Source organism: Phoxinus phoxinus (assembly GCF_949152265.1).
Source record: "Phoxinus phoxinus genome assembly, chromosome: 16".
Taxonomy (NCBI): Eukaryota; Metazoa; Chordata; class Actinopteri; order Cypriniformes; family Leuciscidae; genus Phoxinus; species Phoxinus phoxinus.
This window is the reverse complement of record NC_136891.1, coordinates 20,130,786-20,146,140: the sequence shown is the minus strand read 5'-3', so window position 1 is coordinate 20,146,140 and position 15,355 is coordinate 20,130,786. Positions and strand designations below refer to the sequence as shown.

General features: G+C 36.9%; 1 protein-coding gene across 1 annotated transcript in view; it reads left to right on the top strand.

Moving 5' to 3' along the window:
• cnksr3 (cnksr family member 3) overlaps positions 1-15,355 on the top strand; it is a 35,234-nt gene that overhangs the window by 18,040 nt on the left and 1,839 nt on the right. Inside the window, exons 3-12 of the mRNA XM_079639097.1 lie at positions 650-852; positions 1,464-1,551; positions 4,348-4,389; positions 6,767-6,886; positions 6,975-7,034; positions 7,216-7,284; positions 8,941-9,087; positions 11,409-11,536; positions 12,244-12,431; positions 13,931-14,017. Of these exons, the coding sequence (XP_079495223.1) occupies positions 650-852; positions 1,464-1,551; positions 4,348-4,389; positions 6,767-6,886; positions 6,975-7,034; positions 7,216-7,284; positions 8,941-9,087; positions 11,409-11,536; positions 12,244-12,431; positions 13,931-14,017 (1,132 nt within the window). The remainder of the gene's footprint in view (positions 1-649; positions 853-1,463; positions 1,552-4,347; positions 4,390-6,766; positions 6,887-6,974; positions 7,035-7,215; positions 7,285-8,940; positions 9,088-11,408; positions 11,537-12,243; positions 12,432-13,930; positions 14,018-15,355) is intronic.

The following is a 15,355-nucleotide window of genomic DNA, read 5'->3' as shown; positions in this document are numbered from 1 at the left end:
TGTTATTCAATATTTTTTTGTGCACTAAACTGCAACTTCATCATTACAAGTGTGTTATTGACATACAAGTTTCAATAAGATGATATTAAAGTATATTTCAGTTACCATAAATGCTTGCCAGTTCATTCGGCGGTATCATTATGAAATTATTTAAGACATACTTAAAGGAATAGTTCACTTAAAAATTAAAATAATGTCATCATTTACTCACCCTCAAGTTGTTCCAAACCTGTATGAATTTCTTTCTTCTGCTGAACACAAAGGAAGATATTTTGAAGAATGTCGGTAACCAGACAGTTGATGGACACCATTGACTTCCATAGGAAAAATACTATGGAAGTCAATGGTGTTCATCAACTGTTCAAAATATCTTCTTTTGTGTTCAACAGAAGAAAGAAACTCATACAGGTTTGAGGGTGAGTAAATTATGACACAATTTTCGTTTTTAGGTGAACTTTTCCTTTAAGGCTTACTTAAGTGGGTCAAAAAAAAAAAGCATAGCAACTGAATAGCAACATGCTAAAAACACCCAGTATCCTAGCATTGTGTCAGTAACCTTTGAACGGAAAAGCACCACTTTTTTTAGAAACTGTAAAAATCTAGCTTGGTGTAAAAAGACTAATGTAAAGTAAAAAAAATTTCTTTGCAGAACTGTGGTGTGGAGACTGATAACTTGAAGACTCTGACAGGTCAGATGCGAGCAGCATCCAATAACTTGCACAACTGTGCGTCAGAACGGAGGAAAAATCCTTCTTATGATGGACTAAGTCCAAACAAACCACCTAACGTGTTCCTCACTGCTGTGGTGGAGCTGATAGCGGCTGCCAAGGGCATGCTGGCCTGGCTTGACAGGTATGTGAGATTTACACACACACACACACACACACACACACACACACACACACACACACACACACACACACACACACACACACACACACACACACACACACACACACACACACACACACACAAACACACTTTCTCTACAGACTCTGTTAGCATTGTTGGCTCCGTCAAAAATGTTCTTAAAATAACATTAAAATAAATTCTTCTCACGTTAGGTAAACTGAACTTTTTCAGTGAACCCACAACCAAAATGTATGTTTAGAAAGTATTTTAGAACATATTCAGAACAACAATTTGCTAGCTTGTCACCGTATTTTCTCATTAGCTATGAATTGTAGTACAGGGCTCATTGACAGCGTTTTTAAACACCGTAACTGCAAATTACCTTCATGCTCATTTTTACTGGCAGCTGTCTCACCAACTATTGCTTTGGTTTTGTGCTCCAGTCAAAACACCTTAAATCTTTCCTCGTGACGTCACACAGACTGCTGGCATTCAGACGCACACGTACATATATTCTGCACTGCATGTTGGGGCTTGAAACGACACATTCCAGAATTTACCAACATTTGATCACCTCGGAAGAGTTACACTTCTGTTGTGTTTGTGTGCAGGACCCCCCTCACAGGAATCAGTGATTTCACCTCAACCAAGAACAAGATCATTCAGCTCTGTCTGGAACTGACCACAACTGTCCAGAAGGTTTGTTACATTGTGTGGATGATCATTCATCTCCTAGTCAAAGCTCTGCAGGCTTTCTAATGGGCATACACCATTTACCAAGTTTGCATTAAACCAGTCAAAAGTACAATCAAAAATGGTATTAATGTTACAAATGATAATAACTGTTGTTTGAAGTAGAAGCGTTTATTTTATGATTATTTTTTATAATTTAATTATTCAGTAATTATCGAGTGCCGAATTTATTTTCTTTTTTTTCAAATTCTTTACTTTTTTAGTAAATATTGTGTAAAACATTATTAAATTTAATACAAATTTTACAAGGGCCATTGTCGTTAACTAAAGCTTCAATCATAATTTTTTTTAATTTTCTTTACTTGAATTTAAGGTCAACTGAAGTAAAATAAAATACAAAAAACATGAAACTTATTTTATTTCAGCTTTTTCTAAATGTTAAATTTTCGATTAAGCATTTCTCATTGTTTAAGCAGTAAAACAAATAAAACTAAACGAACCAAACCTAATAAATTAAAATGAATAAATGCTAAATGCTATATAAGCATAAATAACTTTTGAAAACGACAAAACAGACAGCAACATTTCTAAAGCTTTCAACTTTCTTTAAAACATTCTTAAAACGGAAAATATGTATAAAAAATCTAATTCCAAATATTAACAACAATACAATAGTACAAAAAAACCCCCAAATATATATGCAAAAAAAAAAAAAAAAAGAAACTTCATTCTGACCCGTTTTTAAGGCGCTGCTCCTTTATGGCCTGTCAGTAAACAGCCACTGTTATGATTGGCTAACATCATTGCATATTAAACAGTATCAACACTCTCACTATTACACACGAGTAAGTGTTTTAAAAACATTATCCCTATAAAACTGTCATTTACAGACAAAGCATTTACTAAAGGTTTGTGATGCAGTTGCTGTCAGATCCAATACAGCTGGATGCTTTAAAGGGTCATGAAACCCCCCTCTTTCAGCTCAAGTCTAGCTCACAATCTTTTCGAAAAATGCAACTTAAATGGGCGTGGATGGCTGTGAGAAGGAAGTGGAGTTGGTGTGGTAAGGCACGGCAGGTATAACTGTCATTGGCCAGTGACCCATCATATCGACTGTCATTAAAAATCTGTGGTAAAATGTCAGTAAAAAATGCTTGTTTTTTTTTATAGCTGGCAAGTTTAAAGTCTAATGAAATACACTGACACCTTATTTATGTCCTTTTAAAAGTAATTGAACGCCCTGTAATCGAATTAGAATAAAACATATTAATGTACATGTATAATTATAATGTCATTATAAAATATATAGTTGTTTATATACACACTATAAATGCATATATTTGAAAATAATAAATTTTCCGCTTAAAAAAAAGTTCCGTGCATGAATTAAGCATACAATTGAGGTATTATCGAAATATCTAAAATTTTTATAACGAGTGCTTATTTAACAAAAGGCATGTAAAACGATTAGGGTTACATTTTAGACACACACATACCTCTGAAGGGATAGAAATTTCCTCGGGACTTTGTACCGCATTACTCGCAAGACGCAAATTGCATTTGCCGTCAACAAGGCCGAGGTCCACCATTCTCCAGTTCTCAAAGCTGTTTGCTGCACACATATAGTTTAGATGTGTCCATGGTGGATGGCCAACCAACCGCCCGAAGCCAGAGCCCTGGCAGCAAAGATATGCAACGCACTTGAACTATTGCACCACGAATACAAACACTTTTGTCCCATGATTGCCTCTCTCATCGACCATGCAATATCACAGTTTGACAGGTCTGTCATTGGAAAGATCCATGTGGTGTCATGAATAATTAAGAGACAGTGTCTTCTCATAGGATATGAAAGCTCAGTCTCATTAACAATTATGAGAGACAGATGAGTCATCAAAGCACGCACGGTGCACTGCCACGTGACACGTCACACGATGAAGATTTTAAACTCAAAATGTAACCATTTTCCCCCTACTATTAAATCTAGATACTAACATTGTCTTCAATGGTGTTCAACACACCTACCTCTGTTAAAATCTCAGAAAATTTGGTTTAGGTTTTCATGACCCTTTAACAAAAGTCTCTTTGGGATGTCTCCATTACACTGTGCCTCGTTTAGAAGACAAAACGCTCCGATTAAACATATAATCCTCTGACGCGATCCGTGACACCATTAAAATAAACCATCCACTTGTTTCTAATGCAGTGAAGGCCAATGTGTACCAAACTATTCGTTAATGTCTTGCTCTGGAGGCAGGAATATGCAAATCGATTCGCCAGTGTGATGTCACAGGTCACCCAATATCAAAACAAGCTATTTTGGAGCTTGATTAAATAAATGCTTTGTTTATAATCAGGACATTTTAAGCTATTAAACTTGCAGGATGTTTAATGATACAAAGAGTGTATTAAGGTATGTCTTTATGAGCTCTTTACACACAGATGTCTCCTGAAGCACAGAGGAACATATGGTTTTACTGAGGCTGTCTCAGTGGGGATGGGCGGCTCATAACTGTGATCGATGTCTCGGCTCTGTTTTTGCTCTTCATAGTCTCACAGCTCTCAAGCGCCACAATCCAAACTCTGCAGCAATTATCCCGTCAAACTTGTCTTTAAACCATAATTAAACACAGGCGATAGGCCTCCATCTATTTGTCAGCACATTCCAGATTTCGGATCCTTATATTACATTTCTTAAATACTTTCTTCGGTATTTTGATTTCATGTTTACCATTCCATATTTTCCTGTGGGAACTCAACATAATGTGGTGTCTCATGCGAATCCTCCCTTTTTAATTGCAGGACTGCACAGTGTTCGAAATGGAGGAGAAGATATTAGAAGTGGTAAGTTGATAGTCTTGCCGTCCGCTGTTTCACACACAGTGTATTTATGAATTCCTCTGACGCAGCAACATTATTCAGGCAGGCAAACTTCTCTCAGGTCAGAGATTCAGCTGTTATCTGTGATGCTTTTGGGTTCATTGTAAGTGTGGAGATGTTTTCCTCAGAAACCACTGGAGCATCCTGTGTATAACAATATCTAATCAAAGGAATGTTCTGGATGCAATACAATAATTTGGATTATTTTTGGATCATTTTATCCAATTCCTCAAGGCCTTGGTTATGTCAACAGATTAGAAAAATAGTTTCAGTAATCATGCACAATAAAGCCATGCCACTCCATAATATGTTGCCTTTTCAATATATTGACCAATTGACTTTCATTGACTGAGCAAAAACATTGTCACTCACACAACATTTAATTTCACAACTGCCGTGAAACAACCAACATAATAAAGCCATTTTCAGATAAAACTGATTTTGAAAGCTTTGCGAAATATGTAGTCTCAGCCTCAGATGTCACGGGCCGCTGGCTTGGACGTCTGATGTATAAGGCACACAAAATGGAAAACACTTTGGGAGTTTCGAAGTCGTCCTCTGATTGGTTGAATCATCCAGGATTTCTGAGAGACGTGTGTGTTCATTAGGGTTCTGCCTGGAAACAAAGGCGTTATGAAGACAAACCCCCTCATGGAAAAAGAAAACCGCCATGTTTAACTGTATCAATGAGCGCTTATCAGGATCAACTAAGAAGTTTGACGCACCATTGTTGCAGTAAACTTGCACAATGTTCTTAAATTAATCATTTATTAGATGCACGCCGGTCTGTTATCCAAAGTACATCGACTTAATGATTGGTTGCTTTACATGTCGGTCAGATGTCCTGTTGGGTGGTCCTTGGCCAATGAAAGCTGCGATGGGTCCAAGGCTGTTTTTGAAATCGCCACCCCATACCCTCATTCACTATTCCCTACATTACTCCACTAATATAGTCCACTTGAAGGAGTGAATGAAAATGAGCGAGTGAATTCGGACACTGTGTTTCCCAGAAGCGATGCTGCTTTTGCATAGTTTGTGTTTGCTGTTTAATAATCATTTGAAGCTTAACAAACTGACAGCTCCAGTAGCAATGAAACATCCAGTAGCAATTTATCTTGAACTCTGTCATGGAAACTAACTAATTGTTTAATATAAACCTTAATTAAACAATTTAATATTCAATCAAAAAGCGATTTATACCTGTATGATATTATTCTGTACCAACATTGGACCAGTGGTTTGGAAAATGGATGGATGATTCATCTGTGGGCGCCATCTTCTGGTCGGATGCAGGAATTAATTTGACACGACCGTCACAGTGCATTATGGGTATTCTCTAGCTGTTGAGCGTACATCAGTTGTACTCAAGGGGGTAATCCATCAGTCGGAAACCGAAGCTTCCCCGGGGGCCGCCATTGGCTAGCAAGCCATCACCTGCTGTTAGCATTCCATTGACTCCCATTCATTTTGGCGTCACTTTGACAGCGAATAACTTCACATCTGAGGTGTTTAAAGACTCCATTTGTCCATTATTTATTTCTAAAGAAACACGACAATGTATAAAAGGCTTCATTACCTTGTTTCTTACGTTATGGCCCTGTAGAAGCAGTTTTTGTAAAAATAGGCTAACGATTGCGTCATAAACACGCGACTCTCTGTCGCACAGTCGAGAAATTACCGTATAGTCAGGTGGAGAAGCTCGCAAGCAATCGGGGGGACGTGGAGGCATAAAGTCAAGGGAGAAGCCCATAGATAGAGAGTGATAAAGTTGCTCCTGCTGCTAGCTCATGGACGGCTAATACTCACGCTCTCCGTCTCTGCGAGATTCGGAAGGGAATGATTCAGATTTCTCTCGGCACAGCGACTAGAAGACTTACAACTGTCAGACAGGGTTGCTCACGTCACATCTACGTCGTCAAGCTCAGTTTGAGCCTGCGCAGTTCGGTCAGCCATCAGGAAGTGAGTGCTTCAAATTGACTTCACTTTTCTCCGTTGAAACCTATGGGGTCGCTGTGTCCATTTTATATACTGTCTATGGTTGTTCCCTCTTTATTACAGTGCATTATGGGATTGAATGAGTGCACTCGATAATGTCCACTATGGTTTCGAATGCGCCTAACAAATGGCTGTCACTTCAAATAGTGCTCTATTTAGGGGTATAGGGGGCGATTTCAGACACAGCCCAGATCGTCAGTCTGAAGGTCTAACTACACGAGACTACAAAATATGCATGAACCAACTGAAAATTTTGCATATTACATTGCCATATTTTCTGGATTAGTTATAATGGCCAAATGGTGGATTCTAAGTTCCACAACATTGTTCTTTATGTTTACTTAAGGCACGGGTTTTGACTGGCATTTGTGACTCCACCATGAGAATTACCTCCGACCCCTTGAAGACTAACATGACCTGTTTGGAGGAAGTCCCCATCCCCAATATCAAACCAGGCGAGGGACTGGTGAGTGTCCACAGTCTTTGCACACGACTCGCTGGTATTGTTGTGCTCGTTGTGTAACAACTGCATGTTATTTGCTTATTCTTTGAAGGGGATGTATATCAAATCCACTTACGATGGACTTCACGTCATCACCGGAACCACGGAAAATGTGAGCCGAGTTTCTTTTATTCACTAATAGAACAATAGATCGCTGTGACTTGTTTTACTGTTAATGCATCAATGTCCAGCATCATTCACAACACTTCATAGTATCTAAAGGTTTGCCAAGATCCACAAAACAAGAAACACTTCAATTGATTAATAATGTCTGTCTCTGTTTCACTCCTCAGTCTCCAGCGGACAGAACTCAGAGGATTCATGCTGGCGATGAGGTGATACAAGTCAACAGACAAACAGTGGTGAGCCCATCCGTCTTTCACATGATAGTGAGGATTATGGGTAATTAATCTGCTCTAAAAGAGTGAAAGGAAGCAAGATGGTGAGCTTTTTGTGTTGGACTGAGTAAACCTGATCCATGTGAGAGAGAGATATGTCAGTGCTGAAAAGCCTTTTGGATAACCATATTGTTATGGACTCCTTTATCATTGTTTTGGATCAGTGCTGTTTTTTATTCACCTCCTATTTACTGTACAGTGAAAGCACTGGTGCCGAACCATTTGTGTTTGTACAGCATAAAGCTATTCAGACTGCATTTGTTCAGCTACATGATCAACTTTCCCCCATTTATGGTCATTTATGTCCAGGTTTAATTTCAAGTCAACCCTTGAGAAAAAGAAGTGTACTTAATTATTTTTAATGTGCCCTTGTAGTGTACTTTAAATCTTTAAATTATAGTTTTAAAAACTGTACTTTCAGGTAATATAATATTAATGAAAATTAAGTAGACTTAGAGTACACTTTCATGACTATGTTTCTTTACACACTTAAGTACACTCTTAAAACATGAATCCCTTAATCTTTTGTCTGGGTTTAAAGAACTACCATACACTTATTTTGATTAACATACTAAGCATGTGTAAAGAACTTGATTATAACTTTAACTGTAGTGTGTTTTATTTGATATCACATTATTAAAGTTAATGTATTTTAAATGTATTAATTTGCAAATTCATCCTTATAAATGTGTAATTGCAAATACACATAAAAGTTTCAGTAGAAATTTAAGTATATTTTAGTTTACCATAAATGCTTGTCGGTACATTGGCAAGATACTCTAAGAATATTTAAATGACAATAAAAGTAGTTATGAAATTACTTCTAAATATGTACTTAATCCCACATAAATTGGTCTAAAAGCTCTTAAATTCAACAAATTGGATTTACTATTAATGTAAACTATAATACAATTTCATTTAATTGTAAATAACATAAAATTAATCAAAATCATTACATTTATTTCACACTTAAGTATTGTAACGATTATCCACTGAAAACATGAAACAAGTACAGACGTGGCAAGTATATTATTTTTAAGTATATTATTTCTGTAATAAGCTCTCTTTTTTAAAAGTATGCTAAAAAAAAGTATTTCCACCTCACAGCAAAAAACAAATCACATACTGTAATTGTGAGATAAAGTTCAAAATAATTTGGATACAGATTAAAGTTAATTATTAAAATAAATAATACAGTATATGTAATTATGAGAAAGCACAAGTAGAGAAATTAAGTTGCAGTTACAAGCAATAATGAAACAATTATGAGAAAGTCGTAGTTACAAGAGATAAAGGCACTAAACGTCAAAAAGTCAAAATTATTAAATACATTTCACCCCAAAATAATAAAAAAAATCTTTACATTTACAATTTAAATAATATATAATTTATTTATACTGCATTGCATTACGGTAATGAGAAATCTGCGCGATTAATATAAACGGCATTCCCCAATGCAAATAAATCGTATTGTCCTAAACTGGTATACTGGAAATATGATTCATTTTCATGTGAAATATAATTTCTTATTTCATATTCATTCTGGTGTGAAATGTGATCTGAACATGTTTTTGACATGTTTTGTGAGTAAACTGATGCACTCCTGTAACTTCTTCTCAGGTGGGCTGGCATTTGAAGAGTCTGGTGGAAAAGCTCAGGGAAGATCCTCAGAATGTGACACTGATGGTGAAGAAAAGGCCGTCAGGCACGTGTGGCTTCACACCCGCACCACTAAAGAACATGCGCTGGAGACCCCCCGTCGTCCAGGTACTGCCCTCGCTCTCCTATAGATAGCTGTCTCTGTCTGTTTAGATTGGGGCTGGATTCCAATCTGCATGCTGTTGACATCAGGATTGTTAAAAAGTAGTATTTTTGCATGGTTCTGGACTAATATTGTCCACTTTGAGTAATCTGATATGTCAGCTTTAGCCCAGTGACATGAGTTTGATGCTAGCAGAGAGGCTAGCAATAGCAAGCTAGCTTTGAAAGCATGCAATACTGATTACTGTTTTACTATATTTTTTATCAAATAAATACAAGTGAGCATAAGAGACAAAAAGATTTTAAAAATGTTACCTGATCCCAAACTTTTGAACATTACTGGAGACTGTTACAGTTACGCTAATAGTAATAGCTTGTGAGGTATTCTACAGTGTGTTTCTCTGTGTTTCACATTTGCACAAACTCCATGAACTTTCATTGTTTCAACATGAGTGGATGGGTTTGTATGGGTGTTGCAGGACTAAAACAATGAAACACTTCTTCCCCTCCACATACACATTAACTTGCCTCTGAAAATGCATGTAGATTTCACAGATCTTTCACAGCTGACTTGTGTTGATTATCTGTTAAGATTGCTGGACCAGCAGCAGGGTTTCACATCAGGATGTGTGTTTCCACTTGATTAAACTCCCGGTCCAAATGTCACGCAGCCATTGATTTTAGAAATACTGTAGCTAATATTAGCCCATATGGACTCTCTCAAACCCCTCGCCATTCTTTTTAAAGGTCAGAGTGTAGGCTACAGCTCAAGAAAAGCGATTTCCATTTGAAGAAAATACATTAATGTAAAAATCCACGAGAAATAGTTTATGTATTAGTGTTTTTTTGTGTAAAATGGAGATTGAGATTATCCCACGATTCAGAAAAAAAAAAATTAGAACGGCCAACAGTCTCTTTCAATAACATGGGAAGCGACAAATTACGAGTTGTTCACTGGCGCTTGCGAGGTGAAACAGACGTAATAGACAAAGTGAAATCGTTATCATTTAGGAATAAGATCGCATGGGTGTTTGAATCGAGATTGTGATCTTTTTAACGAATAATCGTACAACTCTACCTGAAATCCGTGATTTTTCCCTGAAAAAATGACTTGGGTCATTAAGTAACTACTTAGCAACCACCTACAAACTCATAGTACCATCCATAATGTCCTATAGCATTGTGGTGATGAGTTTTGCACAAACAAATTTTACCGTTCCTACTCAACCTGCTCCGAGCGAGATTCGAACTGACGACTTCGGCATGCGAGGCTGGTGCGCTAACAAGGACGCTAAAGATCGCAGTCTCTAGTGCGCATCTTGAGGCCACCGAAGTGCGGTTTACTCACACAGCTCTTACTAGCTGGCCTTCGTTTCACTCACCCGTCGTCTTAGCGCCCTCTAATTTAATAACAAATGATCACTTCGACGGAAGTTAATCAATCAAAACTAACTTTAGCTGGAAAATAACATTATTCAAGAACCGCTATAAAGCCAAAACAATCTGTTACCTTAAATGATCAGTTTATCTCTGTAAAGCTGCTTTGAAAAAATCTACATTGTTAAAAGCGTTATATAAATGAAGATGACTTGACTTGACTTGATCCCCTAAAAACCTTACTTCCATACGGGTCACGGCACCAAATTTAACCCCTCTGGTTCTACTTGCACCGCTCCGAGCGGGATTCGAACTGGCATCTCTGTCATGGGAAGCAGGCACGCTAACAAGGATGCTAAAAACCTAGCTTCAGTTGCTAGTGTACCACTTCAGGCCATAAGTTTACATGCACAGCTCTTACTATCTTGCCTCCGTTACACAAGCACCACTCACATTTCAGAAAGTGTAAAAATCTATTTTACAAAATGTACCGTTCAATTAATGAAAAAATATTTTCAATATCTGTTTATGCAATTCATATAATCCATACAGGAACTTATTAAGTATAAAGACTATAACCGGTTATTTTAACAAAAGTTGAACAGTACTTTTGGAATGATGTGGACTTAAGTTCATTCTTGCCCTGGCAAAGTCTATGATTAAAGGCTTAAAGAAAGTCTACATAAAAAAAAAAATGGCATGTCTTAACAAACAAAGCAGGGCCTTGAGATGAAAAACAACAACAACTCAGTACACAGTATGTTATTGTAGTGATTTGTTGTTGAGATCAGAGGTCGAAGGATTGAAATGGAGCTAAATTGATCCAACTGTTAATCTCATTTAAAAAGATTATGTAAAATGTAATTTAGCAAGGGTTTCTTCACAGTTATCATATGCAAACATATCTTAAACATGGCAGAATGAGGGACTAATAACTTTGTTTGTTTTAGAGCCCATCGTATGTGCCTGCTGCCCAGTCATCCAGAAATCCTGTGCAAATCTCCATCAAGCGGCCAGAGAAACCTGCAATTTTAGATCTCTATATTCCTCCTCCTCCTTCCATGCCATACAGCCCACGGTCAGTATCTGTTTCTCTGATAACGCATTGCCATCATATTAAATCAATTACTCTGTGGCTCTGTTTCAAAACAGTGAACTGCCTCATTGTACTTCCTGTATAGACAGTTGCCTTCTAAGGCATGATAAGCACTTCAAATTATGCTCCTTAAACCTAATGTATACTCCAGTTTTGGTGCGAATTCTTAGCATATTATGCTGAAAACATTCCCAGCTAAATTAATGAACAAACATTCTTCCAGTGACATTAATTGAACTTCTGTTCAAAGTTATCTGGTCTGTAATAATGTTCTCAAACGTTAGCACAAAAACATTATTTATACATTGTTCCTATTGTGCATTCTTGATTCATAATTTTGTAGAAGTAGAGTTAAAAAATCATGCTAAATGTTTTCTAGAAAAGGTACATCGCCATCTTACTACAACCAAATGGGACTTTAATGTCTCAGAAGACATAATTAGATTTTCACAACTCTTACATACGAACATCCCAAGAGGACTTGAATGCACTATAAGCTCTAATAAGCATAAAAAATGCATAGTGAACATGCACCAATATTGGGTAGAACAGTCATTTTTATTTGTAGGCCTAATTATTAACTTTTTACCTATAGGCCTTCATTATTTCATCCACAATCTTAGAGAACCTTAACCTGCTGTCTTGGTTTGTTAACACTACAATGCTTCTTTATCTATGTATGTCTGTAGAGATGCAGAGACGAGTGAATGTGCAGGTGTGAAGATGAGACCAAAAGGTTCAGAGTCGCCCAACTCATCTCTGGATTTTGCTGGTAGACGGCGTTCAAATGTCAGCGACTACACCAGCAAACCGACCGTAAATCCAGCTGAGGTCGTCATCCCACAAGCAAGACTGAGACAGCGGACTCCATCTAGAGGTCAGAACCTGTTTAACAAACAGTACTTTTTTTTTGCAACATTTCCAAAGTATTGTCACTTATACATAACATGATTCTTAAAGGGTTAGTTAACCCAAAAATAGAGAAAACTCACCCTCAAGCCATCCTATGTGTATATGATTTTCTTCTTTCAGCCAAACAGAATCAGAGTTATATTATCAAATATCTTTGCTCTTCCAAGCTTTATAATGGGAGTGAGTGGAGTTTTTGAAGCCCAAAATAGCACATCCATCCATCATAAAAGTAATCCACACGACCCCAGGGGGTTAATAAAGGCCTTCTGAAGTGCAGTTTAGGGTCAGAGGTCACTCTTCCACCAGAACTAAACTCGCGGTAGGGCTGTTACCTGAAGCCAGTGATTATAGTTTATAAAGTTATAAATATGGATCTTTTTCTTACAAAACGCATTGCTTCATTTCAGAAGGTCTTTATTAACCCCCTGGAGTCGTATGGATTACTTTTATGATGGATGGATGCACTTTTTTTGGGCTTCAACATCTATGGTACCATTCACTCCCATTATAAAGCTTGGAAGAGCCAGGATATTTTTTTATATAACTCCAATTGACTGTTCACAAAGACCCACCACCTTTAGTTACTGTCGCTATGTCCGACAAGCTACGCCACTCTCACGGCACACCATGTTCTCACGCAGTGAAAAATACATCGCGGAGCAGAGAGGACTGACAACACACTGACAGACAGGACAGACCAGGACCACTTTTGGGTTACTTTTGATATGAAACAAAGTCTCACCTTTCACATTTTGTAATTTTTTAAAAGAAATTTTAACAATAAATACCGTTTTGTGGCTCTTTAATAAGTCTGACAGATCGCTGTAGAGCATCAGTTAAAGCTGCTCGTGAACCGATCATCTTCTAGTTAATTCATAGCATCAAATAAACATAAGAAGGAATGTTGCTCCAAAATGGCGGATGGCGATGTACTGTATGATTGGTCAGATCACCTGTCAATCAAACTTCCTACGAAGGGTCAATTGTGTTTGGCTAATATAAGAGAGTCATATATACCTAGGGTGGCTTGAGGGTGAGTAAATTATGGGATTATTTTCATTTTTGGGGGAAATAACCCTTTAAGGCTTTTTTTGCCTATCCAAACTTAAATTAGTTTAGTAGCATGTAGTCTCAACAGTAAAAATAATAATAATAATAATATTGTATGAACCCAATGCAAACCAAATAAATATTTCAGATGACAAGTTTAGTCCAGTTCATTATATGAGCCGGTTCTGTTAATAAATGGTACAAAAATACTAACAAAATTAGAATCAGTCTGACTGAATGAACATGAACTGAATCAACAAGACTCACTTAACGTACAATTATTATTACTTTCATTCCATCTGAATTACACAAATTGTTAATGAAAATTAAATGACTACTAAATCAATGTCTTAGCCATCATGCCTCAAGCGAGGACTCAATTAGACTGATTCTGTCTTTGTGCACATGCTTTAGGAAAGCCACGTCCCATGTCCATGCCGGTAGACACTTGCCTGGGCGCGTCGGACTCTCCCTCCAGACCCTGGGCTCTTGGAAGGAAAGGTAAGCACAACACCTGCCTGTGTGTCAACTACAACTGAAGCGTGTTAATCTCCAGCTGTCAGCGTAAACATTTCACAAGCACAATTACATGGGCAGGAGCAGACAAAGGTCAGATAACACTGTAATATTTGCATTTTTGTCTCTGTAAGTAGCTCAAGGGGTAATATCTCTGTACCCATAGTTCATTTGGGTCAGACATCAGTAAACATTTGGAATGTTTTTGCAGATTAGAAATACATGTAGAGTTGTTTTCCTGTTGTACTGAAGAATGTGGACTAAAGTCATAGTAATCATGCAGCATCATGAATTTTCTTTTACATTGTTGCTTATTCGGTAGCAAAAAAATACCAATGTTTATTATTTATAGTGTATGAAACACAGCTAACACATATTGGTCAATGCAGTGATTTTGCCGACAAACTTGAGCCTGTTGTTAAATTCATATTGTGCGAATGTGTATTATGTGATTTTGACAGCAAAATTCCTAGTAAATGTGACCGAACCGTAAATCTGAAATCAATGGTACCATACAGTAGTTTGCACAAAAGGAAAAAGTTCTGACTCATTTATGGACGTAACTAATAAACTTCTGCTTTGGGCACTTTTATGTCCCTGGTAACTTACAAGTGTACTTGCAGTATGAAACTAATAAAGTAGTAGTTTACACTTCAAAGTACATAAAGTACCTAAAGTATTTGACTTGTAAACTAGTACAGTAAGTATAGTTGTATACCTATAAGTTCACAAAAAACGTAGTTGTTAACCAGTTGTGTACTCAAATTTTACTAATGTTACACTTAAAGTATACAGTACTTAAAGTATACATTTATACATTAAAATTGGGCCAAATTAGTCCCAAGTAGTATTGAAACACTCACAAGTACATGCTACTAGTACATTGATATTAATGTACTTACTACATAAAGTATATAAAAAAATATATGTGAACTTTACTTAAGTATACTTCATAAAATTAACTTTTTCATGCGCACTCATGCATGTGCAGGATCAGACAAAAAGTACAAAAGTAACAACACATTACTTTCAGCTTTCAATAAAGAGTTGTCCAGGTAATATAACCTGTAATGTTAAGAGATCTTTTGTGTGGCATACATAGTCCTAGTGGTCAGGAAATATTCTAAGTAGTCAGAATATAGTAAAAAAAAGTGTTTTTAAAAGAAAATAAAGGTGTATGGTATTAAATAAGATATAATGTTGAATGCATTACTGTTAAAAACTTGCACAAAATAATTATGTGAAAAGCTTTTTTTTTTAAATACACACATGCAAGGCCTGGAAGAGAGTGAGCCTCAGCCAGGAGAGAAAAAATTAAAGCAA